Raw genomic sequence first — 27,191 nt, forward strand, 5'->3', positions numbered from 1 at the left:
GGCAGTCCGCATGTGAGCCAGTTTCTTTGTAGCGCTTGATGGTTTTTGTGACTGCACTTGGGGACACTTTCAAAGTTTTCCCAATTTTTCGGACTAACTGACCTTCATTTCTTAAAGTAATGATGGCCACTCGTTTTTCTTTACTTAGCTGCTTTTTTCTTGCCATAATACAAATTCTAACAGTCTATTCAGTAGGACTATCAGCTGTGTATCCACCTGACTTTGTGGCCCTATCAGCTAGCGTTTGGTGTCTCTAACAGTCTGTCCCTGCTCCACACAGCAACCTCTCCCTACACTGGCAAAACACTGAATGTAAAATGGCGGCCAGGTCCGGTTTATTTATAAGGTAGGGGGTATGTCCATGTGCTGAAACGTCTCAATTGGCTGTCCTGTACCACCTAATGTGTGTGTCATGGGTCAAAGTTCTTCACAATGTAAAAGAATATGGCGCCGGCGGACATCGCCATATGTTTGCCTGTTAGGCGAATCGCGAACACAACGCAACTGATGGTCCCAACCCCATTTATAAGGCAAGAAATCCCACTTATTAAACCTGACAGGGCACACCTGTGAAGTGAAAACCATTTCAGGTGACTACTCATCTAGCTCATCAAGAGAATGCCAAGAGTGTGCAAAGCAGTAATCAAAGCAAAAGGTGGCTACTTTGAAGAATCTAGAATATGACATATTTTCAGTTGATTCACACTTTTTTGGTATGTATATAATTCCACCTGTGTTAATTCATAGTTTTGATGCCTTCAGTGTGAATCTACAATTTTCATAGTCATGAAAATAAAGAAAACTCTTTGAATGAGAAGGTGTGTACTGTATAAATATATATATATATATAAATATCCAGAAAAAGGACGGCACTCCGGCTGGATTAAAGTGAGGTTATTCTTTATTCAACCATACGGTGCAACGTTTCGGCTCCAAAACTGAGCCTTTCTCAAGCAAACGTATAGATCAAGTGAAGGCAAATATATAAGTGACTTAATCAAAGTGCAGATCATGTGATCACGCCACACCCAGTGGGCGTGTTACAATAGTGACAATTACAAAAACATGATGAAATACAATGGTACAAGTGCATGATAGGGCAAATGAAATAAATGACATACAGTATATCTAATATTTGCATACCTAACTATAAGAACATCGATCAGGCATGCATATTTAGCATTTGCATACAGCAGTGGAGGGGCGGACCCATCGATCAGGTACATTCGAGAAGTAAACAATCGATGGATGCGTCCAGTGAGCATAAAAACATACCGAGGGAGGAGCAAAGGGACGATCCGGAGGACACATATTAGCGGTGAGGGGTTCAATCTATGCGATCGTTAGACATAATAGACATACCACTACTCTGGAGCGGCGTAGCATCAATCAAGGGGCGGTGGCAGCTGGAGGACGCCGAACATCATCAAAGCCGGCCTCTGCTCTTGCGTCACCACAGCGCCACTCCGTTCAGCCTAGGTGCGTTGCGGCGCATGCCCAATGTGCATCCAATCTCAGGACGCAATCTTAGGAACTGGAGAGATGCCCATACCCTGTATTCAGACACCATCACTGTTGTAAAACAGGGTATTGCGATTCAGACTAGTACGGATGGCCCGGAAACCAGATCGTCCTCATACTATATCCTGACCAGAGCCCACTAGCACCACGGTGAACCGCGCTGTAAAGGGGTATCTGTCAAGGGTGTCCGGTCGCTCTCATACCCAGGAGGGTTCTCCTCCAACAGGTACCCAGGTATCACAGGGAGCAAATCTATACCAGAAAGATGAAGTGATTACAATAGCACCATCACGGCCCAAAAAATGTACAGGGAACAGTCTCTATGTGGGTGAAACGACGACCGACCTTAAGACCCGCTTGAACAACCACCGCTTGAGTATCCGGAAGAAACGCCTCGATCTACCGGTATCTAAGCATTTCTCTGAGGTGATCTGACAGTTTGGATCCTCGACCATGTGCCTCAGGCCAGACGTGGCGGTGATAGGTCTAGGCTACTCAAGCGCAGGGAACTTGGCTGGATCCATAGGCTCAATAGCCTTAGACCTAATGGATTGAACATGGAATTCAACTTTGGGGAGGTTTTGTGAGGATTGGCTTGCCTCCTATGTCCAGCAGGCTATGCTACGGTGTTTTTGTGTACACACTGAGAGTATTTATTTATTTCAAAATCTGTTGTGTCAACAGTAATTTTACCCCCTTTTTTTCATTCACAGATCACCTGCACTCACCATTTTGAGGGATGGAGCTCAAGGATGAAGCGGACACATCATTTTATACGGGAGGGTGACATTCCTAGCAACTATGCGTTCCTTCTCTTTTCACAAAAAAATTTTTAGTTGGTTTTTTATATGTTTAGCTTTTTTCCACTACCGGATCCGGTGTGCACCGGGGGACTGTTCCCTGTACATTTTTTGGGCCGTGATGGTGCTATTGTAATCACTTCATCTTTCTGGTATAGATTTGCTCCCTGTGATACCTGGGTACCTGTTGGAGGAGAACCCTCCTGGGTATGAGAGCGACCGGACACCCTTGACAGATAACCCTTTACAGCGCGGTTCACCGTGGTGCTAGTGGGCTCTGGTCAGGATATAGTATGAGGATGATCTGGTTTCCGGGCCGTCCGTACTAGTCTGAATCGCAATACCCTGTTTTACAACAGTGATGGTGTCTGAATACAGGGTATGGGCATCTCTCCAGTTCCTAAGATGGCGTCCTGAGATTGGATGCACATTGGGCATGCGCCGCAACGCACCTAGGCTGAACGGAGTGGCGCTGTGGTGACGCAAGAGCAGAGGCCGGCTTTGATGATGCTCGGCGTCCTCCAGCTGCCACCGCCCCTTGATTGATGCTACGCCGCTCCAGAGTAGTGGTATGTCTATTATGTCTAACGATCGCATAGATTGGACCCCTCACCGCTAATATGTGTCCTCCGGATCGTTCCTTTGCTCCTCCCTCGGTATGTTTTTATGCTCACTGGACGCATCCATCGATTGTTTACTTCTCGAATGTACCTGATCGATGGGTCCGCCCCTCCACTCCTGTATGCAAATGCTAAATATGCATGCCTGATCGATGTTCTTATAGTTAGGTATGCAAATATTAGATATACTGTATGTCATTTATTTCATTTGCCCTATCATGCACTTGTACCATTGTATTTCATCATGTTTTTGTAATTGTCACTATTGTAACACGCCCACTGGGTGTGGCGAGATCACATGATCTGCACTTTAATTAAGTCACTTATATATTTGCCTTCACTTGATCTATACCTTTGCTTGAGAAAGGCTCAGTTTTGGAGCCGAAACGTTGCACCGCATGGTTGAATAAAGAATAACCTCACTTTCATCCAGCCGGAGTTCTGTCCTTTTTCTGGATTAATTGATTGTAGGAAGAAGTCGATTCCCCTGGAATGTGCACCCATTTTTTTCCATTGCAGTCAGTGCCGCCATTTTTTCTTCTATATATATATATATATAACATTTTTGTAATTGCACATTTTTTACAATTATAAAAAAAAAATATAAAACATTTAAATTTAATTTAAGGTACTTTCACACTTGCGTTGCTGGATTCTGGCAGGCAGTTCCAGCAATCTGTATGCAAACGGAAACCATTTTTAGATGGATCCGGATCCGTCTCACAAATACATTGCAATACCGGATCCGTCTCTCCGCTGTCATCTGGAAAAACGGATCCGGTATTTAATTTTTTTACATTTTTAAAGGTCTGCGCATGCGCAGACCGGAATACCGGATCCGTCTATGTAGCAATTTTAATACATTCCAATGGAAAAAATGCCTGGATCCGGCATTCCCGCAAGTGTTCAGGATTTTTGGCCGGAGAGAAAAATGCAGCATGCTGCAGTTTTATCTCCCTCCAAATACCGTAAAAGGACTGAACTGGAGACAACCTGATGCACCCTGAACAGATTGCTTTCCATTCAGAATGCAGTAGGATAAAACTGATCAGTTTTTTTTCCGGTATTGAGCCCCTAGGAAGCACGCAATACCGGAAAACTTTGACGCAAGTGTGAAAGTACCCTTAGGCTCTATTTCTGAAAAGTTTCTGACTGGATTCAAACTCACAACCTTCTACATTACAGACCAGAATGTTAACCACTACACTATAGAGCTGCATGGCCAGTTACAAAAAATAAATACAATATGAGACTTCTGCTGTATAGGAATATACCGTATACAGCAGAAGTCTCATATATATATATTTTGTAACTGGCCATGCAGTTTTATAGTGTAGTGGTTAACATTCTTGGCTGTAATGTAGAAGGTTGTGAGTTCAAATTCTGCCAGAAATAGAGGCTAAATTAGATTTAAATACACTGACTCGAGCACATGCGATGTTCGGCCGAGCATGCTCGCCCAACACTACTCACTGTATGAGTACATTTTACTTGTAGATCGTTGCCCTAAGGACACATACGTCTGCCTTAGATTATAGAGGACAAACTTATCGTTGACAATACCTTAAAAATGTGTAATAAATACATTTTGGCACAATCCAAAGTGGTAAAGTCCACTGAACAGACAGCCGCCATTTTAACGTCTGTTTTTTGTTTTGTTTTTTGTTTTATTTTGGAAAACCCCTGTTTAACCTCTTTTACCAGTGCCGCAACATGTTTCTCAGCTCAAAGTCTGACACAGAAGGGGAAAAGAGCCATATGATTTTCGATGTGATTTTTCCAGCAGCTCTGAAGCCGCCAGTAAGGCATTAAACATTCAGCAGCTCTCCCTATGTTGTTGCTTTGCACAGGGTGAGGTCGGCTTTCACAGCCTACGGAATAATTTGATTCAAATACAGCACAATTGCGCAGGTAAAGATTACAGTGGAACCCGTATTTACTCCATGGGATGCTGTAACATATGAAAGCTAATTGATCCTCTTCAATTTGTAGCAAATAATTTCCCTCGAAAAGCTTCCAAATAGCTTGAAAATAATACTAAGTACTGCTCCTTCCATTCAGACGCATTCACACTTGCTGATGGCTTTCCCAAACTCTAATTAAAAGGAAAAGGGTTTTTCTTTCCTCCAAAACAGCGCCACAATTATCCATGGCCAGTATATGGAATTGCAGCTTAGCCCCATTAAAATGAATGTTCAAACGTGTCGCTGTTTTTGGAACAAAAATAAATAAAAACATTTTTTTTTAAATGATGTTATATAAGCCCTTTTATACCATACAGCATCTCGGGCCATTAATGCCCTTTGGTGGAGTTTGGATTGCGATTACATATTTTATAGACTTACATATTTAAAGGGAATGTGTCATGGAACCTAATAATATGCAACACTTCTTTGTCTTTAGAAACAATGTTTCAGCAGTCACCTCCTTATCGTTACAGGCAGCATTACAATGACAGCATCTCTATACATAGATAACACAGGATCCTCCATTTACAATAGGTGATATCACAGCTTATCTACACCCTCCTGACCTCTACACGGGTCACAGAGCATGCCTAGAAAACTCTCCTATGTAAATCAATGGGGTAATTTCCTGTAAAGGGTATATCTAAATTCTGTTAATAACAGCTCAGGCAAGATGTCCTCCCCCATGGCCATGTTCAGGAGAAAGAATTAAAAAGCTACAATTGCAGTACCCCAGAGCAGGAGGTATCTGAAAATGGTTTGTTATTTAATGTTATGTAATGTAATGTTATGTATTGTACCCAGTATAGCTGTGTATGGATGGCACAACCAGGGTTAAAGGGGTTGTGCAGCAATTTATAATGATTACCTATCTGACTGGCGGGAGTCCGACACCTGGCAGCCCCGTCGATCAGCTGTTTGATGAGGAGGCCGCACTCAATGTGAGCTCCACTTCCTGGTCATTACACTACGCGTAGTATCCGGTGCAGCGGCAGTGTACTGTAGTTACAAGCACTTGCTCAATTCAAGCGAATGGGGTGAGTGCTTGTCATTACACCGCACTTCCGAGACAAAGTGCAGTGTAATGAACAGGAAGCGGTACTCGCATGGAGCGCTGCCTCCTCTTTAAACAGCCGGCTGTTGGACCCCAGCCGAGCAGATATTGACGACCTATTCTGAGGATAGGTCATCAATATAGATCGATGCACAACCCCATTCATTACTCCTGGTTCAGGCCTTTGCTGGAGGTTGGGTGTGGATCCTGGAGCTCAGTTAAGCCTCATTCACACGACAGTGTTTCACGTACGTGTGCTGTACGCATTCTCCGCCAACAGCACACGTCCCCATTCATTTGAATGTGTGTATTCACACATCAGTGTGGGTCCGTGTTTTCAGCATGGATGCATGTCCTATCTTGTTCCGTGTTCCCAGATCCCTCACACCCATTATAGTCTATGGGTCCGTAAAAACCACGGATGCAACACGGATGTCATCCGAGTTGCATCCATGTTTCACGGATCATTAGGAAGAGATGCTTTTAAATTTATTTTTCAGCTTTTCAGTGTCAGTGAAACACGGATGCAACACGGACAGCAAACAACGGACACACGGACCCAATACGGATCCTTCATGGACAGCTTCATGGATGCATCACTGACCACCTGCTCACAGATTTGAGCACAGACACAGATGTATGAATGAGGCTTTAGTCAGTCTTAGGTGCGATTTCAGAGAGAGAGAAAGCTGTACCTTAGGCCTCTTTCACACGAGCGTGACGGATTAGGTCCGGATGCGTTCAGGGTGCGTTCAGTGAAACTCGCACCATTTTGCAAGCAAGTTCAGTCAGTCTTGTCTGCGATTGCGTTCAGTTTTCTTCCCCGCGAGTGCAATGCGTTTTGATGCATTTTTCACGCACATGATAAAAAACTGAAGGTTTACAAACAACATCTCTTAGCAACCATCAGTGAAAAACGCATCACACCCGCACTTGCTTCCGGATGTGTTTTTGACTGAAGTCCCATTCACTTCTATGGGGCCAGGGCTGCGTGAATAACGCAGAATATAGAACATGCTGCGTTTTTCACGCAACGCAGAACTGATGCGTGAAAAAAAGGGTGCGTTGCAGGAACACCCGCAATTTTTCCGCGCGAGTGCAAAACATTGTAATGCGTTTTGCACTCGCGTGAGAAAAATCGCGCGTGTTTGGTACCCAAACCCGAACTTCTTCACAGAAGTTCGGGCTTGGGATCGGTGTTCTGTAGATTGTATTATTTTCCCTTATAACATGGTTATAAGGGAAAATAATAGCATTCTGAATACAGAATGCATAGTAAAATTGCGCTGGAAGGGTTAAAAAAAATTAAAAATAATTTAACTCACCTTAGTCCACTAGCTCGCGTAGCCGGCATCTCCTTCTGTCTTGATCTTAGCTTTTTGTAGCAACAAGGACCTTTGGTGACGTCACAGTCATCACATGATCCATCACCATGGTAAAAGATCATGTGATGGATCATGTGATGACCGGAGTGACATCATCACAGGTCCTGTTCATGTAATTAATGCTCACCCCAGGTCCTGTTCAGCAAAGGAGACAGAAGGAGATGCCGGCTACGTGAACAAGTAGACTAAGGTGAGTTAAATTATTATTTATTTTTTTTAACCCCTCCAGCGCTATTGAACTATGCATTCTGTATTCAGAATGCTATTATTTTCCCTTATAACCATGTTATAAGGGAAAATAATAATGATCGGGTCTCCATCCCGATCGTCTCCTAGCAACCGTGGGTGAAAATCGCACCGCATCCGCACTTGCTTGCGGATGCTTGCGATTTTCACGCAACCCCATTCACTTCTATGGGGCCGGCGTTGCGTGGATTATCGCACCGCAACGCACAAAGAGGAGCATGCTGCGATTTTCACGCAACGCATAAGTGATGCGTAAAAATCACCGCTCATGTGAACAGCCCCATAGAAATGAATGGGTCGGTATTCAGTGCGGGTGCAATGCGTTCAACTCACGCATCGCATCCGCGCGGAATACTCGCCCGTGTGAAAGGGGCCTTATGCCTCCTCTTCTCAGACCCAGAAAGCTCCAGAGACTAACAGATCTCTGTGTAAATTACTGCAAGATTAAGAGAAAGAGAAGGAAGGAATTGGAGAACTTGGAAAGCATGGAAAAGCATAGGAGTCAGCAAGTTAACCTGCTACTACAGCCATTCTAACTTTGCTGCTGTGAGGGACATAGTTAAGACATCCTTCATGCCTGAACATGTCCTGGCCAGACCTTACACCCATTATTGTTAAGGTACTGTTGCCAGTCATAGCTTCTACTGATTTTAGCAAAATAAAAAGGAAAGAGGGCCATTACTCCAATCTTGACCTTAATCCTTGCACTGTGTACAGTTGGAACTGTGTCTGCTATAATTGGATGTTCTACCTCTTGCCTGGTTTTCTAACTTCAGCACCATACACCAGCCATTGCCCTCCACACGCCTTGCCTTACACCAATACAGACAGTTAACAGGCACCCCAACAACCAGTAGGCAGGAGCCCCAAAACAAAGGTGTGTCTCAGAAAAAGAAAGGTTGCACAGCCCTAGGGAGCAACTGTATAAGGAACGCCACCGTCATTGAGTGACAGCCAGAGCCACTACCACTCCCATCCTCCTCTCTGGCTCCTCTTGAGCCGCTGCACAATGAAAAAAAAAAAAAGATGTGTGTTACTATCTGGTCCCTGCTGAGCTCCACTTTTTGCTCCTGTTCTCGACACGCAATGAAATGGCCCGGTAACCCCATCTCAGCGAGCAATTGGCTGTGTCGAGAAGAGGAGAAGGGGGTATAGCAAAGCGGAGAACTGGTCACCGTTGGAACAGCAGTGGCAAGAAATCAGCGAGGTGAGTATAAGATTATTTTTAAAAACCATTTGCAGGTCATTGAGTACTCTATAAATTGTGCTTCAATATCCCTTTAACTGTGCCAGTCTAGTGCTCCCAGTAAACAGAATTGCCCTTAGCAACCAATCAGAGCACATCTTCCTTATCTTACTGTGCTCTTGAAAAATGAAAGCTGTGCTGTGATTGGTTGCTGTGGGTTGCTGAAAGTGAAATTGTCTTTGTAGTCCATATCAACCAGTCACAACGCAGCTTTCATTTTTTGAGAGCAGGATAAAATTAGAAAGCTGTGCTCTGATTGGTTGCTATAGGCAACAGGCGCAGTTTCATAAACCTCTTGTGTACAGAGTGCTCCTTATAAACTACAGTGCCATCAGAGTGGCCTTAATAAACACTAATACCAGCAGAGGGCAGTGGGCACCCTATAAACAACACCAGCACAGTGCTCCCCATAATGGAAGCATGGTGCTTTGCAATAGCAGCCTGGGAGCAGCGTGTGGAGGATGGGAGCGGTAGTGACAGGAGGGTGCACCTTTACTTTCCTCAGAGCACATTCTGATGTTAGGACTCCTTCCTTGTGGCAGTTGGGGTGCCCTTGGTGTTTGGGCTTTTGGCAGAGTGCAAAGCAGGAGGTGTAGGTGCAATGGCAGGAAAATGGTGGTGAAGTCAGTGACCAGGTCAGTTGTAGTAAATAAATAAGTCTCTCTATACTCAAGTGCAAAATAGGAGTAGTAGTTCATCCAACAGTATCAAGGCATATAACACAGTGCAATCCTTCCTCAATAACATTGTATGGAATGGATGGCAGAAATGATGGAGGTTGTGGTACTCCTATTTTTCTTTAGAAAAAAGAGATGATGGTTCTCTGGGTGCAAGCAGACACGTGTCCTTTCTTTGGCACATCTAGGCTGGAACTCCCCTACAGACAAGGGCGGCCCCGGGTCCATCTACTAGCAACCTAAAGAGGCTGAGTCGGGGTTGTTAACTGTGACCTATCCATACAGTACTATTAAGTAGGCAAACATAAATACAACAAATTTTAACTTGTCAATTTAACATTGAAACGAGCAACCTTTTTGCAATGACATTATTTTGGGGTGCTGCAGCTTTCCTTCACAAAGCCATAGAATTAAAATAAATTATACAATTCTGGCTGCTTTTTACCGCCATAAAGAGGAGTATGCTCCAAGTAATGTGGGTAATATAAATATATATGATTCGCCCTAGTAGTGTCCACAATGCCTGATGCCTAATTTATAAGCATTTCCAACCTTGGCCGAGATTTACTTGACACATGACTGAGTGAGACAAGCACCTAGGGCAGTGAAAGCGAACCTTTTAGAGACTGAGTGCCCAAACTGCAACCCAAAACCCACTTATTTATCGCAAAGTGCCTACACGACAATTTAACCCGAATACTACAGTCCAATATAGTATATCTTCCATGTACTTTATCATTCAGCTATAATAGCCTGTCTACATTCAGTGCGCTGCCTGTGCCGTTTATAGTGCGCCCTGCGCTGAAGAATTGCAGGAAAAGTCTAAAGCATATTGGTACACCTTAGACTTTTTCCAGGGTGCGGGTGCCCACAGAGCGGGCTCTCAGTGCCGCCTCTGGCATCCATGCCATAGGTTCGCCACCACTGACCTAGGGTCATCACCTAGTTAGGCTGGTGTTTAATCTGTACCAGCTCCATTGTCTTCTGGTAATTTTCAGCAGCCAAGGAGGTATAAGATACCTCCTTGCTACTAATAGCTCTTAACAGCCAGGTCTTATTTTTAAAACAAGACCAGCATCGAGGTGCTAGCCACCATACAGACTGAGATATAACCTTCAGAAACCTAGTTGGGAGTTTTATTGCCTTTAATAGTGTGAACATTCCAAGCCTATGTTATACAGTATAGGGATTTGATATATGCTCTGTTATGAATACTATTTATATTGTACATTACTTTATATAAAGCATGGTGGTGCTCAACATCACACACTCTAAAATTGGCCACACCCTTTTCAATATGGCGCTGGGGTAAGATATGTCCCCAGATGCCTGGATGCTGAGGAATGACATGTCAGTGGCCCTTCTGTAGAAGGCCGGTGCGCCAGTGTTGGGACATTCTCCTCACGTGGACCAGTGGCTAAATTATAAGAGGAAATCTCACCCCATCTTAGGGAGCTTGCTGGTGTGCTCAAGTTTCGATTGCACTCTGTGGTTGCTGGGTTCTGAAAACAGTCGCAGCCTGGATGGATACCATGAAAGTGGTAGTAGCTGGTGCTATGGGAGTGCAGTCTGCCATGGTGGTCTGTGTTGCAATACCAGCCACATAGTGACCAATACAGAGGGACAATACAGAGGGACAATACAGAGTGTGGCCTACAGTCAAGTCTTAAGTATGCTCTGCATAATACTGTAAATGCACCGTACAGCCACATACCCCTGAATCAGGGAAGAAACGCAAGAATTGCATCACACCACATGGGAACCTACCCTGCTACAATTCTGAATAGAGTTGCTGTAACGTTCAAGAACTGTGCCTCTCATCTAAGACAACTTGTTGCCTACCTGTATATGGCTGGAGCTCCGCTCCTGTGAAGGATGCCATCTTAAGTTGTCATCCTACACAATAAAAAGTTAACTGTTGTTGCAGCACCCACCCACAACTCTATTACAGCACGGGACAGCAACGTCCCTACACATAGCTCGGCCACAACTACTGGTGCATATCATAACTACAACACTTTTGTTACACTCCTGGCACCACTGACCCAAAGATTGTTGGACTGGGGTTTCTTGGACCCACTAGAGGGAATTATTCTCATGGCCCAAACCATATATCATCAATAAAGTCTAATTGGTTTTGAATCAAAGGAATAGACCCTAGTGGCAAGTGATGGGCTCCAAGGAAAATTATTTGCTGGGGACAAGTGCCAGAGTTCCTGGATGATGAAAGGAATTTTGTGCTACTTGTTTTTTTTATTTGAGCAGGGATGTTACATAAGGTCTTAAGAAAAACAATTTAAGGTAAAATTTCCAATCTCTTTCTCTCCAGTGGTTGCAAAACTACAACTCCCAGCAAGACTTGACAGACTCTCAAAGTATGCTAAAGACCAATAGATTCAGAACATCTGTAGATCTTCAAGTTGAACCAGTGCCATAGACAGTAGACTTTAAGCTCAGGAACTCTATGAGGAAATGGCTCACACAAGAGCTGTTTTTAGGGGAATCATGGACCAGACAGGATGATTCTTGTCCAATATTGCCAGGGGCGTCTGTCCACCGTTCTTCCTTATGATGTATTATGCCCATAGATCTATATGGATGTATAACTGAAGTTGCTTCAGTTTTAATGTTTAGTTTCAGTGTTTTAAAAAAGATTTTGAACTATAGAATCTATTAGGTACCACAGGGGTCAGTGTTGGGCCCTATTGCCTTCAGCATTTTTATTAATGATCTTGTAGAGGGGCTGCACTGTAAAATATCAATTCTTGCAGATGACACTTAACTGTGTAAAGTAATTAACACTGAAGAGGACAGTATACTACTACAGAGGGATCTGGGTAGATTGGAGGCTTGGGCAGATAAGTGGCAGATGAGGTTTAACACTGACAAATGTAAAGTTATGCACATGGGAAGGAATAATGCAAGTCACCCGTACATACTAAATGGTAAAACACTGGGTAACACAGAGATGGAAAAGGACTTAGGAATTTTAGTGAACAGCAAACTAAGCTGCAAAAACCAGTGTCAGGCAGCTGCTGCCAAGGCCAATAAGATAATGGGTTGCATCAAAAAGGGCATAGATGCCTGTGATGAGAACATAGTCCTACCACTTTACAAATCACTAGTCAAACCACACATGGAGGACTGTGTACAGTTCTGGGCTCCTATGAACAAGGCAGACATAGCAGAGCTGGAGAGGGTTCAGAGAAGGGCAACTAAAGTAATAACTGGAATGGGGCAACTACAGTACCCTGAAAGATTATTAAAATTAGGGTTATTCATGATTAGAAATAAGACGACTGAGGGGAGATCTAATAACTATGTATAAATATATCAGGGGTCAGTACAGAGATCACTCCCATCATCTGTTTATCCACAGGACACTGACGAGGGGACATCCTCTGCGTCTGGAGGAAAGAAGGTTTGTACACAAACATAGAAGAGGATTCTTTACGGTAAGAGCAGTGAGACTATGGAGCTCTCTGCCTGAGGAGGTGGTGATGGTGAGTACAATAAAGGAATTCAAGAGGGGCCTGGATGTATTTCTGGAGCGTAATAATATTACAGGATATAGCTACTAGAGAGGGGTCGGGGATCCAGGGAGTTATTCTGATGCCTGATTGGAGTCGGAAAGGATTTTTTTCCCCTAAAAAGAGGAAAATTGGCTTCTACCTTACAAGGTTTTTTTTTGTTTGTTTTTTGCCTTCCTCTGGATCAGCTTGCAGGATAACAGGTTGAACTGGATGGACAAATGTCTTTTTTCAGCCTTACAAACTACATTACTATGTTACTAGTATGTTTAAAAGAAAAGGTAGAGAGGTGTAGAGCAGATGAAGCTATGATCACCCAACCAACCTTTTAAAGTAAGGTTTCAATTGTTGTTGCTGGTTTGATTTGTGAAACTTGGTTCTCGGCTCAGTCCAGTGGTAGTTGTATGGTATGGTCACAGCAGGTGTTCCACAAGCTGATGACTTTGCTCATTGGTGCAGATCCCCTGGTGTCTGGTGTGGCCTAGGTGGTCAAGCTCGTTGGTCAGAGGGACCAGTTTGTGGCAGATGGACACAACTGGAGCTTTAAAGACAAATGGCCCTAGATCAAGTACTACAGTACCATGATGGAGTTAAGCTCCTCTTTGGACAATGCTGAAATGCTACCACAAATTTTGCAGTAGAAATTACCATTGTAGTATGTAATGGGGGTTGTATATTATGTGAAGGTAGGAGGTTTGAGTCCCCACAGTTTAGCTTGTGCACTTCTTATCACAACAACCACTATGTATAATATTGCAGTCTTTCTTGTCAATCTGTTTCCATCTCCATAACTTCTCCTCTACAGTCTTTACTCTATAGCTGTCTCAAGTGAATCTCCCACATATTAGGCCTCATGCACACGACCGTTGTGTGCATCCGTGGCCGTTGTGCCGTTTTCAGTTTTTTTTCGCGGACCGATTGACTTTCAATGGGTCCGTGGAAAAATCGGAAAATGCACTGTTTGGCAGCCGCATCCGTGATCCGTTTTTCCTGGCCGTGAAAAAAATAGGACCTGTCCTATTTTTTTCACGGCCAACGGTTCACGGACCCATTCAAGTCAATGGGTCCGTGAAAAAACACGGATGCACACAAGATTGTCATCCGCGTCCGTGATCCGTGTCCGTGATCCGTGTCCGTTTTTCCTATCATTTCAATGGCAAACTTGACTTAGATTTTTTTTTTCATTTTTCATGTCCGTGGATCCTCCAAAAATCAAGGAAGAACCACGGACGAAAAAACGGTCACGGATCACGGACCTATGGACCACGTTTTTGCGGACCTTAAAAAAAAACGGTCGTGTGCATGAGGCCTTAGACAGAAGAGATTTTGGTGCAAACCCATAGTCCATGAAGACATCAGCAGAGTCAGAAACATATGGCAACCATGACACAGACAGAATAAGCAGCAACGGTATTAGGTAACATTAGAAGTGTAACTATCTCTAAGGGTCTGTTCACATATGTTCAGCACTTCAGTCAATTATGACAAAACTAACTTTATGGTTTCCTTTGGGATCCGTTTTGGCATGGCACATCTCCCTGAGCCGGACAGGTGCACGAAGTCCTCAACTTTTCCATCAGAAGTGCCTGGCTCAGATACAACTGTTATATGTGAATAGACCCTAAATAGCACTGGTTCAGAGCCAAATAGAAGTCCCCTGAGCAGGTATGGGACCTGTGCTTTCCAATTATTAATTTGATTAGAATGGGAAAAACTTACCTGGACAACCTATTTTTGCATAGCTTGGCAAATTTAAAATTCAGGGTTATGGGAAAGCTGGAGGACATCTTAAGGACTTTGTTTTCCCTTTTGATTTTTAATTTTAGGTGGAAACGCCCCTTTCGTCAATTATGACATTAATGGATCATGATTGGCTCTGATTTACCAAGTTCATGTTCCTAAATGCACACGCCCTAATCTATTGCTGGCCCTAAGGTTAAATAACCAACTAAAATAAGGCTCCAAACTTGATGACCAAGTTAGGATGCTCAAAATTCGCAGGTAGAACTTTCTTGTAACTGTTACGTTTCCCACCTTTCCCAGATTTATGTTATATCCCCAGGACTCGCTTAGACTTCACTGCATATACCTTAATGCATAACAGCCTTGAGTCTTGGGCTGTGGTAGAAAACAACTTCAATTATTACTCCAGGGTGAAAACTTTTTGCATAGAATACTCTGTACTCGAAAATGAGACAGAGGAATTACTCCATGTGGTCATCAGTTCTGGTCCAACATTGCAAACATTGCTCAGGCCGCATCTATTAGGAGGACATTTTTTAACTGTCCCAAAACTACTGATACTTCCTGGTTTAAAGCACTGGTGACCAGGGTAACAGAGTTTTAGGGTTCAAAGATGGGCCCAGCTCCTTCCAAAGCCCAAGAAAAACATAATGCTCTGATATGGACCAGAGGATGAATTTTTCCAAAACTTTTTTCTCTTTTGAAATGTAGGTGTTCTTTGCTATTACCCCTGAAACTTTCTGAAGTCACCACAGCAGTGCTGCAGCTTTAGGCCTTATGTAGACAGCAGTGCCCGGAGCTTATATTGCAAGTAATGTTGTATGTTGCTTCCATACAACACCATATGTGCAGTCAAACAAGGAAATGTTTTTTATATGGAATATTAAAGCAACCCTTGAGGTAGAGCAGAAGGGCACCATACTACTGGGTGCTGCATCGGAGGATGTTCGGAGCCATATTATAGTGATGATGTGCATGAGCCCTAATACATATTAGACCTGCCAATAACAGCCATTTAAATTTTTACAAAAGCTTTATACAGTATGGACATTGGGGTGTTTTTTGCCAGAGAAATAGGGGAGCACTAACTCCAGGTGAAGCATGTGATATGAAAGAGCAATACCAGGGTTCCTAGCCGTCAAACCTGAAGTTTCTGGCTTTACGTTGATCTCTACAGTAGGGGACCCAGGTAAGTAGGACATTTCAACATTTTATATGCAATAATTCATTTAAAAATTCCAAGCAATTTAAAGTATCCTAGTATGAAATAAAAGTTAAAAATATTTTAGATTAATCCTGAGAACACAATATTAGTTGCACCATATCATCACTAGAAGATGTTAAAAGACTTGTCTACAAAACCACAGCACTGGGTGAGCCACAGCGACACTAATCAAGAACAGGCGATGCTTCAGCCCATTCATTTATATTGCGTTTAACTTCATTTCCCAAAAAGCTGATCTTGAGGACCGCAACCACAAGGGGAAGGAAGCAGAGTCAAACTGTCCCTCCAGAGTACCAAGGCCCCTGCGAAGGGCTGAGGCCCTGACACTTATAGGCTCTAACACTCCAGCAGAAGACAACCCCATTTGGAGGTGACTTTGAGGCCAATCATTTACCCTTAGGATCTACTGTATTTCGTATGGGATAATTCACAAATAAACAATTAGATGGCATAGATGATATGTCCAGTGTGTGCAATGATAACAGGATTATGATGCAAGTAAAAGTGGACGTGCACATGTTCTGCATAGATGGAGGGTGGACCTCCGAGTGGGCCCAAGAAGGTATTATCTGTTCACACCCATTCAACATATATACTCCTGACCCCTTTCTCTGCAGGTTTAGGTCCTGAAATCAAAGACCTAATATTATCACAGTCTATATGCTAAAGCAGGGGCATCTCTACCGGGAGGAAAGCTGTAATCAGGCCCTGGGGCCTGAGGGGGCCAAATGATCCTTTTGCCCCATATGAAGAAACAAGTGCTATGAATAACATATGATAGCATGGGGGCCCAATCACAGATTTCCCATTTGGGCAAAGTTGCTTCAAGCTACCCTCTTGGACTGAAGATACAGAAGTAGTGGTCATGTTGTGTGCTAAATATACAGAAGTAGTGGTCATGCTGTGGGCTGAAGATACAGAAGTAGTGGTCATGCTGTGGGCTGAGGATACAGAAGTAGTGGTCATGCTGTGGGCTGAGGATACAGAAGTAGTGGTCATGCTGTGGGCTAAATATACAGAACTAGTGGTCATGCTGTGTGCTGAAGATACAGAAGTAGTGGTCATGCTGTGGGCTGAAGATACAGAAGTAGTGGTCATGCTGTGGGCTGAAGATACAGAAGTAGTGGTCATGCTGTGGGCTGAAGATACAGAAGTAGTGGTCATGCTGTGTGCTAAATATACAGAACTAGTGGTCATGCTGTGGGCTGAAGATACAGAAGTAGTGGTCATGCTGTGTGCTGAAGATACAGAAGTAGTGGTCATGCTGTGTGCTGAAGATACAGAACTAGTGGTCATGCTGTGGGCTGAAGATACAGAAGTAGTGGTCATGCTGTGGGCTGAAGATACAGAAGTAGTGGTCATGCTGTGTGCTGAAGATACAGAAGTAGTGGTCATGCTGTGGGCTGAAGATACAGAAGTAGTGGTCATGCTGTGGGCTGAAGATACAGAAGTAGTGGTCATGCTGTGGGCTGAAGATACAGAAGTAGTGGTCATGCTGTGGGCTGAAGATACAGAAATAGTGGTCATGCTGTGGGCTGAAGACACGGAAGTAGTGGTCATGCTGTGTGCTAAATATACAGAAGTAGTGGTCATGCTGTGGGCTGAAGATACAGAAATAGTGGTCATGCTGTGGGCTGAAGACACGGAAGTAGTGGTCATGCTGTGGGCTGAAGACACGGAAGTAGTGGTCATGCTGTGGGCTGAAGACACGGAAGTAGTGGTCATGCTGTGGGCTGAAGACACGGAAGTAGTGGTCATGCTGTGTGCTAAATATACAGACGTAGTGGTCATGCTGTGGGCTGAAGACACGGAAGTAGTGGTCATGCTGTGGGCTAAATATACAGAAGTAGTGGTCATGCTATGGGCTGAAGACACGGAAGTAGTGGTCATGCTGTGGGCTGAAGATACAGAAGTAGTGGTCATGCTGTGGGCTGAAGATACAGAAGTAGTGGTCATGCTGTGGGCTGAAGATACAGAAGTAGTGGTCATGCTTTGGGCTGAAGATACAGAAGTAGTGGTCATGCTGTGGGCTGAAGATACAGAAGTAGTGGTCATGCTGTGGGCTGAAGATACAGAAGTAGTGGTCATGCTGTGGGCTGAAGATACAGAAGTAGTGGTCATGCTCTGTTTTAAAGACACAGACCTCCTTGAAATATGTCATACCCAAGGCATGCTGCTGGGATTGATAGGTACAGTAAAGCCTTAAAAAAAGTCCACGTTTTTCTTGGTCTGTGGTCAATTTCCAGTTCTTTGTCAGCAATATTTAACTCATCACATGCCAAAGATCGTTCCGCACATCTCATGAAATTCTACAATCTCATAGACCCATTCCAAATGTGTCAGTCCACCTCTGATGGAAACAGGAGGTCAGTGTTTCTGAATTTCCCTCCAAGAGCTGCTGTTACTACACAGAGGCTACATCTCCAGAGGCAGAGTGTGTGTCTCTTCTTCTAAAGATCCCTCCTCCACCTCCTCCCTCCCGAAAGGATGGATCCTCCACATCTCTTTTTTTTTTTCTCAGGCAGGAGAAGCATTGCCCTGCCTCCTCCTCCTCCTTCCAGTTTCACCATCGACATTTCAGTGCAAAAGATTGCAAAATAAAATAAAATAAAAAATGCCTATTTGTGTTAGCGAAGTCCACCTCAGTACATCACTGGTTAATACTGCAGGAGACGTTCAATGTGCACATGGGCCGCGGTGCAAATCTCCCATCAGAAAGCCACAATTGACACCATAAAGCCTGATCACTGGTGATGCTGGGTGGAAGGGAAAGAGCGCAGCATCGCAGCTGACATGTAATCTTAGCTGCTCCCCTGTGGTTATCACACCAGTAAGTTTACACATCTGCAATGACGTATACACCGGACCCCTTTATGAAAATCAATGCCTTCTTACATAATCCCTTGTATAGAGTCCTGCCTGATACATTGTTGCATTGCTGTTACCCCACCGGGAACCCTTTCCCAATCCTTTACCCTTTCCATCCCAAGCATGTCCATAACATCCAACCTATTGGCCTTTACAGTAGAACCCAACCCAACCTAAATCCAATTTCTAACCAGATACCTGAACAGCAAGGAGAAGACGTTAAAGGGGTACATCATGTATGCTCGTGCAGATACCTTTCCAACCCAGGCGGCCATTTACCCTCCGAAAGCCCGAAATCCCATCCCACAAGCCATTCCGTAGAAGGGGCCATAACCCACCTTCTTCCAAACGGGGTCCCTTTAAGCATCATGAATGACCATAGGCATTAACCTGTTATCGGATTGAGCATGCATCTGCACCGAGCATTCATCTAGATGGTGTCCCTGCTCTGCAAAGGAAGGAAGACGAGGGAGATAAAAAGAAATGCTTACCGCCTCCGAATCTTCAAATCCATGTAGGTACAAATTGTCGTACATGGAGGTCTAGAATCCAATGCACCTTTCAGTACGGAAACAAAAAGCTAGCCCGACCACTGCTGGGAATGGAAGGCCTCAGCGAGACACGGAGCCTGCTCGGTGAATTTTTTTTGTGTGTGTGTGTTTGTATTCCCCAGCCAAGATGCTGTTCATTCATATTATAGTGGGGAGGTTATCCCTAGAGGCAGTTCAGACCTGGCATTTTTATCTGTGTTCCAAATTCAGAGCATGAAAGCAAAAAAAAAAACCCTTCCCCACCAAGGACTGGTGAGAGACCTAGGAATGCGCCCTGCGATTGGCTGGAGTCTCTCAGCTGAATGCTCATTTGCTTTGATAGTAAGATGACGAGCAGAAGGTCTATAATGTGCAATGCAAGAATCCTTCCCCGGCTCCTTCTCCTTTTTTTTTTCCACCCCTTTCCTCCCTCTTCCCGTTCTAGTTCATTTTTACTTTAAAATCATGAAATAAAAAAATTCCTGCGCAGGCAGGTCCCGCTGCGTGGAATTTCTCAAATGTTCCTAAAGAACGTGATTCAGGAAGAGAATAAAACACCTTTGATAGCATGCAAGTCGTTAGCGCTCGCGATAGGGTGCTGCTGACATCAGCTGAGCGCCGGTCGTCCTTTCAGAAAATAAAAAACTACATCCAGCATCTTTTTAAAGAAAAGTTATTTCTGGGAAAGCTGGGTGACGGACAATATGGCTGAATCGTCAATTCCCCAAAGGCGCTGTAATCCAGCTTTCCTCCTGATAAGGGTGCATTCACACGACCGTATGTATTTTGCGGTCTGCAAAGCGCCAATCCGAAAAAATACTGTGTTGCATCCATTGTTTTTTTTTCGCGGATCCATTGTAAAACAGACAAGAATAGGACATGCCCTATATTTTTTTGCGTGGCCGCAGAACGGACATACGCCTGCGGACGGCACATTGTGTGCTGTCCGCGTTATTTGCGGCCCAGAATTGGTCTGCCTCCGAATGTGGACCAAAAATATGGTCATGTGAATGGGGCCTATATCTGGCTTTCATTCCTGGCTATTTTACGGAAAACACAACTAGGCAGATTTACCTTTCAGGGGTTCGGGAAAGCTGGATGACAGACAATATGGCTGCAATCATCATTCCTAAAGCCAACGCGATCCAACGTTCCTCCTGAAAGATAAATCTGGCTTTCATTTTTGGCTAAATTACTTAAGGGCTCATCCACACAAACGGATTTTTTGTCTGTGTCCATTCCGTTTTTTGTTTTTTTTTCGGCCCGTATGCGGAGCCATTCATTTCAATGGGGCCGCAAACCCCCCCAAAAAAACGTAAATAACTCAGTGTGCATTCCGTATCCGTATGTCCACAAGTCAGTTCCGTGAAAAAAATAGAACATGTCCTATTCTTGTCCGACAGGGACTGGCATTGTTACAATGGATCCGCAAGAAAAACGGATGTAACACGGATGTAATCAGTTTTTTTTTGCAGATCCGTGTTTAGTGGACTGCAAAATACATGTGGTCGTGTGCATAAGCCCTTATAAAGACTAGGCAGATTTGCCTTTCAAGAGTTTGGGAAAGCGGGGTCACAACCTCTTTTGGAAATGTAATGTTATCCCCCAACTATCCCCGAAACAGATATAGCAAAAAAAAAATAATGGCTCAGATGTGACTTCTACTAAGACGACTGCAGGTTCACAAGTGCTGGCCCCAACTAACAGCATCATCTCAACAACAGCGCCACTCTTCTCCATAGGCTGTACCCGGTATTGCAGCTCACCATCATTCAAGTTAATGGGAATGAGCTGCAATACCAGACACAGCCCATCTATCCTGCACCTCTGTCACTGGTCACATCGCACCAGTCCGGATTGGCTCAGATCTCAGGACCCCAGGATGTCTGATGCACCCTGTGACCCCTTTATGACACTGGTGTCCTCACACTGTCCAGGGCACACTGGTCTGTAGATGAGCCCTCTCTAGAACAATCTGAGGCAAGATTTCTCACTGTCCATAGGGGTTGTAAACACCTACATGTCTATGCATTTATATCCCCCGCCCTGGCTTACCTTCTGCTTTTCCTCTGCCCGTGTCATTAGGTCACTGCAGTTCTATCAGCACATTCATGAAACAGGAGGCTCAGGATGAACAGTATTTGTTCAGACAGGAATCTGTAGTCATTTGGTTTTGTCAACAGTAAGGGCTCATACACATGACCGTATGTAGTTTGCAGTCCGCGAAAAATATGGATGACGTCCGTGTGCATTCCGTAGTTTGGAACGTAACAGCTGTCCCCTAAGGCCCCTTGCAGACGAGCGTGTCCGGATTAGGTCTGGATGCGTTCAGTGAAAACTGCGCAATTTCGCAAGCAAGTCCATTCAGTTTTGTTTGCAATTGTGTTCAGTTTTTATTGCGCGGGTGCAATGCGATTTAATGAATTTTGCACGCACGTGATAAAAAACCTCTTAGCAACCATCCGTGAAAAACGCATCGCATCCACACTTGCATGCAGATGCAATGCGATTTTCACGCAGCTCCATTCACTTCTATGGGGCCAGCGTTGCGTGAATCGCACAATATAGAACATGCTGCGATTTTCACGCAAACCATAAGTTATGCAAGAAAACCAACACACATGTACACAGCCCCATTAAAAGGAATTGGTCTGGATTCCGTGCGGGCGCAATGCGTTCGCATCATGCATTGCATCCGCACGGAATACTCGCTCCTGTGAAAGGGGCCTAATAGAACAGTAATATCCATTATGCGGACAATAATGTCCATTATGTGGACAATAATAGGACATGTTCTATTTTTTTTGCGGACCGGACATATGAAAACGGAATGCACATGTAACAAGAAACTTCAGTTTTTTTGGGGGGACCCATTTAAATGAACGGTTCGGCATACGGTCCGCAAAAAAAATGGAACGGGCACGTAAGTGCTTATGCACACGGCCATTGGTCGGCCGTTCTGTGCATTGGGGACCACAATTTGCAGTTCCCAATGCACGGGCAAAAAGTTAAATTTTTTTGCGGTGCGGAAGCACGGAGAGACTCCGTGGTGCTTCCGTGGGGTTCCCTGCCTCCATTCTGCACCAGACCTTCCAGATTGCAGACCCATTCCAGTGCAGGGTGCACACAGCCACTGCCCGCATATTGCGGACCGCAATACGGGCACAGCTGAGCAACAGCTGTGTGCATGAGTCCTAACGTATTTTTTTCCGTTCCCATTGTGTTTTTTTACAGGTCTGTATGCGGAACCATTCATTTCAATGGGGCTTGGAAAAAAAAGGAAATGACTCCGTGTGCATTCTGTGTCCGTATGTCCGCTCCGTAAAAACATAGTCCTAGAAACATGTCCTATTCTTGTCCGTTTTGCGGACAAGGACAGGCATTGTTACAATGGATCCGCGCAAAAAAAAATAGATGCAACCCGGACGTCACACGGATGTCATACGTTTTTTTGGGGGATCTGTGTTTTGCAGACTGTAAAATACATACTGTCATGTGCATGAGCCCTAAATGAGATAGCTCTTCTAAAGGATCCAAACCTACGTTACTACAGGTGATCTAAGCTTGGTTGAGTATACCGTAATTACCGTGAATCCAGGTGGTGTGTGTAGTGCAAATGTTTAAAATGTAGCCTAAGTATTAAAAATAAAACAATTTTTTGCGACATTCAAATTGAAAAACCTTAGCAAAATCCACCATGTGAACAGACCCTTAGTTTTACATTAATTTCTTTATTGCCACCAAACAGCTACCTATACCTCAGCGTCCTAGCCTCCTGCACACGACCGTATCCATTTTGCGGTCTGCAGATTGCATATCTGCAATACACAGATGCAGTCTGTGTGCACCCCACAATTTTTGCGGGATCCACTATAAAAAAGCCTATTCTTGTCTGCAAAAGAATAGAATAGGTTCTATAATTTGCAGCCCAGCCACACAGATGATATATGCTGCCCATTTTTTTTGCGAACCCATAGAAAGAAATTGGTCCGTGTGCGATCTGAAAAAAATGCGGATCAGGCACGGACAAAAAATACAGTTGTGTGCATGAGGCCTAAGGGAGGAGAGGAACATACTAGGGCTAAAGGGGATGTCTTATCAAAACAACTATTCTCCATATGCCCAGTTGGGCCATATGAATGCCAAAAGGGAAGAGTCACTGGCGGGTAACCCCCTGTACACTGTCAGTAGTGGCCAACATTCATTCCTAAGGAACGCATCATACACATGCACACTCGGTATGACCAAGCATGCAGGTAATTTTAATGGAGAAAAGAGGATAAGCTGCTGCCGGACATCTTGAGAACAAAGGATCTGACTTGTTGAAATTCAACACAACATATGGCAAGGGATGTTGACTGGGCCTTTCCTACACACTTGGTCAGTAGCTCAGGTTTGGCAGACCTAAGTCCTGTGTATATGGGCATCTTAAGAACCAGAAAGGGGAGCACCTATGTAAGAGCGACTCACTCTCTGGTGGACCTGGACTTTCCATGGATTCACTGGTTAGTCATGCATTTGATATCGAGGACAGGATTAATAGCACCATTTTTATTTTTGCAGATGACACTAAGCTGTGTAGTACTGTACGGTCTATGGAAGATGCTCATATACTACAAGCTGACTTGAACACTCTGAGTGATTGGGCATCAAGTTGGCAAATGAGGGTCAATGTGAATAAATGTAAAGTTATGCATCTTGGTAGTAATAATCTCTGTGCTTCATATGTCCAAGGGGATGTAACACTGGGGGGGGGGGGGTCACTTATAGAGAAGGATTTAGGTGTCCTCGTACATCATAGATTGAATAACAGCATACAATGTCAATCAGCTGCTTCTAAAGCCACCAAGATATTGTCATGCATTAAAGGGGTATTCCCATCTTAGACAATGGGGGCATATCGCTAGGATATGACCCCATTGTCTGATAGGTGCGGGTCCCACCGCTGGGACCTGCACCTATATCGAGAACGGAGCGGGGAGCACTGTGGCTGGAGGACCTCAGATTTCTCGGGGTCCGTCCACCACCCCCACCACCAAGCGCTAATCCCCGCCTCTCCCATAGAAGTCAATGGGAGCGTGCCGCGCATGTGCGGCCCATGCTCCCATTAATTTCTATGGGGCAGACGGCCCAATAGAAATGAATCGAGGGCGGCTGCGCATGTGCAGTGCACTCTCCTTCACTTTCGGGCACCTATTAGACAATGGGCGCATATCCTAGCGATATGCCTCCATTCTCTGAGATGAGAAAGCCCCTTTAAACGAGGCATGGACTTGCGGGGCAGGGATGTAATATTACCACTTTACAAAGCGTTGGTGCGGCCTCATCTGGAATATGCAGTTCAGTTCTGGGCACCAGTCCATAAAAAGGACGCACTGCAGCTGGAAAAAGTACAGAGGAGAGCAACTAAACTAATAAGGGGCATGGAGGGTCTTAGTTATGAAGAAAGATTAAAAGAATTGAATTTATTTAGTCTTGAGAAGAGACGTCTAAGGGGGGACATGATTAACCTATACAAATATATAAATGGGCCAAAAAATACGGTGAAAAACTGTTCCATATAAAATGCCCTCAAAAGACAAGGGGGCACTGCCTCCGACTGGAGAAGAAAAAGTTCAGTCTCGAAAAGCGTCAAAGCTCCTTAACTGTAAGAACTGTGAAGCTGTGAAATAGACGTCCTCAGGACGTGGTCACAGCAGGAGCAGTGGACAGTTTTAAAAAGAGTTTAGATGAATTCTTAAAAGTAAACAACATTAATTGTAATGAAAACGTGTAGAAATCTGAGTCTCATTTCCTTCTGGGACTCGCATCCCCACCTATCCCTTGGTTGAACTTGATAGACTTATGTCTTTTTTCAACCATATTAACTATGTAACTATGTAAGGCCTTTTTCACACGGGCGTCATGTTTTTGGCCCGGATAAGATGCGGGTGCGTCACGGGAAAATGCACGATTTTTCTGCGCGAGTGCAAAACATTTTAATGCGTTTTGCATGCGCATGAGAAAAATCGGCATGTTTGGTACCCAAATCCGAACTTCTTCACAGAAGTTCAGGTTTGGGTTAGGCGTTATGTAGATTGTTATTATTTTCCCTTATAACCATGTTATAAGGGAAAATAATACATTCTTAATACAGAATGCATAGTACAATAGGGCTGGAGGGGTTAAACATTTTTAAAAATAATTTAACTCACCTTAATCCACTTGTTTGCGCAGCCCGGCTTCTCTTCTTTCTTCAGGATCTGGGTAAAGGACCTGTGGTGACGTCACTGCGCTCATTACATGGTCCATCACATGATCTTTTACCATGGCGATGGACCATGTGACAGACCATGTGATGAGCGTAGTGACGTCATCAAAGGTCCTTTTCCTACTGCACAGCAAAGATGAAGACAGAAGAGAAGTCGGGCTGCCTGAACAAGTGGATTAAGGTGAGTTAAAAAAAAATATTATGTTTTAACCCCTCCAGCCCTATTGTACTATGCATTCTGTATTAAGAATGCTATTATTTTCCCTTATTACCATGTTATAAGGGAAAATAATAATGATCGGGTCCCCATCCCGATCGTCTCTACTTGCTTGCGGATGTTTGCGATTTTCACGCAGCCCCATTCACTTCTATGGGGCCTGCGTTGCGTGAAAAACGCACAAAATAGAGCATGCTGCGATTTTCACACAACGCACAAGTGATGCGTGAAAATCACTGCTCATGTGCACAGCCCAATAGAAATAAATGGGTCCGAATTCAGTGCAGGTGCAATGTGTTCACCTCACGCATTGCACCCGCGCGGAAATCTCGCCCATGTGAAAGTGTTGTAACCTGAAGCACCAGTGCAAAATCTGGTATAGTGCCCTGGAGCAATAGTGCTTTGAACTATGGACGTTTCTTGCTACTATGCAAGACCATCACTTCACTACTTTAGTGCACTTGGAAGAGTTCGTTTGCATTATGATTTATGCCGTTGTATACACTTATACTGTTTTATATGTTTATATCCTGTTCATTTGCACTGTTGTTGCACTATAGCTGCGCTGCACTGTGGAAAGAGTTAATGCACAGCCATCTAATACTGAGAGGCTTCAGGACTTCCTACCTATGCACTGAGAAGTTAAAAATCTTCCATAGTTACTATAAGGGACTATGCAAAGTTTTGGAGGAAAATAAAATGAGAAACTGACCTTTTGGCTGTCTGGTTTATCTCTGTTGTTTACGTCTGAATACATGTTTATGCTTGAACAAAAACTGGTTAGTCATTCCCATAGACTTGTAGTGAAACACTATACAAGTCTATGACAGACTGAACTTGCAACACTGTTTAGGCTCTGTTTCTCCACTCCACCCATCCCACTAGAAGGATCTAGTTCAGTTAGAAACTGTATATAAGGAGAGCAGTTTGAGCCCCCACTTGTCTGCAGATATGGACCAGTGTTTAGTAAGGGAAATTCTGCCAGACTGCACAAGTGGCCAGATGAAGACATTGGGATGGAGACAATGAGCCACAGACCCTGGGTCACCAGCCTTTGGCCAGGGTGCCAGTCTTCTGAGAGATAAAGAGGGGCAGTTACCTAAGGCCTTTCATTAGCATTAAACCCTTCTTCTGCCAGGAACGAGACTGCAATAACCTGTTCAGTGCAATGCCTGTATTGTTTTGCACTTGAGTTTCTCCAGTAAAGAAAAACACTAGTTTACTGCAAACCCTGATGGGCATATTTCCTATTAGGATGCACCATGCCTTATAGTGCCCTCAGGAGAGCAGCAACATGTGACTCCTTGATGGT

At 44.2% G+C, this 27,191-nt stretch overlaps 1 protein-coding gene across 1 annotated transcript in view; it reads right to left on the bottom strand.

Annotated features, from left to right (window-relative positions):
• The window catches only part of CACNB4 (calcium voltage-gated channel auxiliary subunit beta 4), a 96,124-nt gene extending 76,543 nt beyond the window's left edge, over window positions 1–19,581 (bottom strand). Inside the window, exon 1 of the mRNA XM_044303505.1 lies at window positions 19,374–19,581. Coding sequence (XP_044159440.1) covers window positions 19,374–19,418 — 45 coding nt within the window. The 5' untranslated portion in view covers window positions 19,419–19,581. The remainder of the gene's footprint in view (window positions 1–19,373) is intronic.
• Window positions 19,582–27,191: the final 7,610 nt, after the last annotated feature.

The sequence above is a fragment of the Bufo gargarizans genome, chromosome 8 (assembly GCF_014858855.1).
Source record: "Bufo gargarizans isolate SCDJY-AF-19 chromosome 8, ASM1485885v1, whole genome shotgun sequence".
NCBI lineage: Eukaryota > Metazoa > Chordata > Amphibia > Anura > Bufonidae > Bufo > Bufo gargarizans.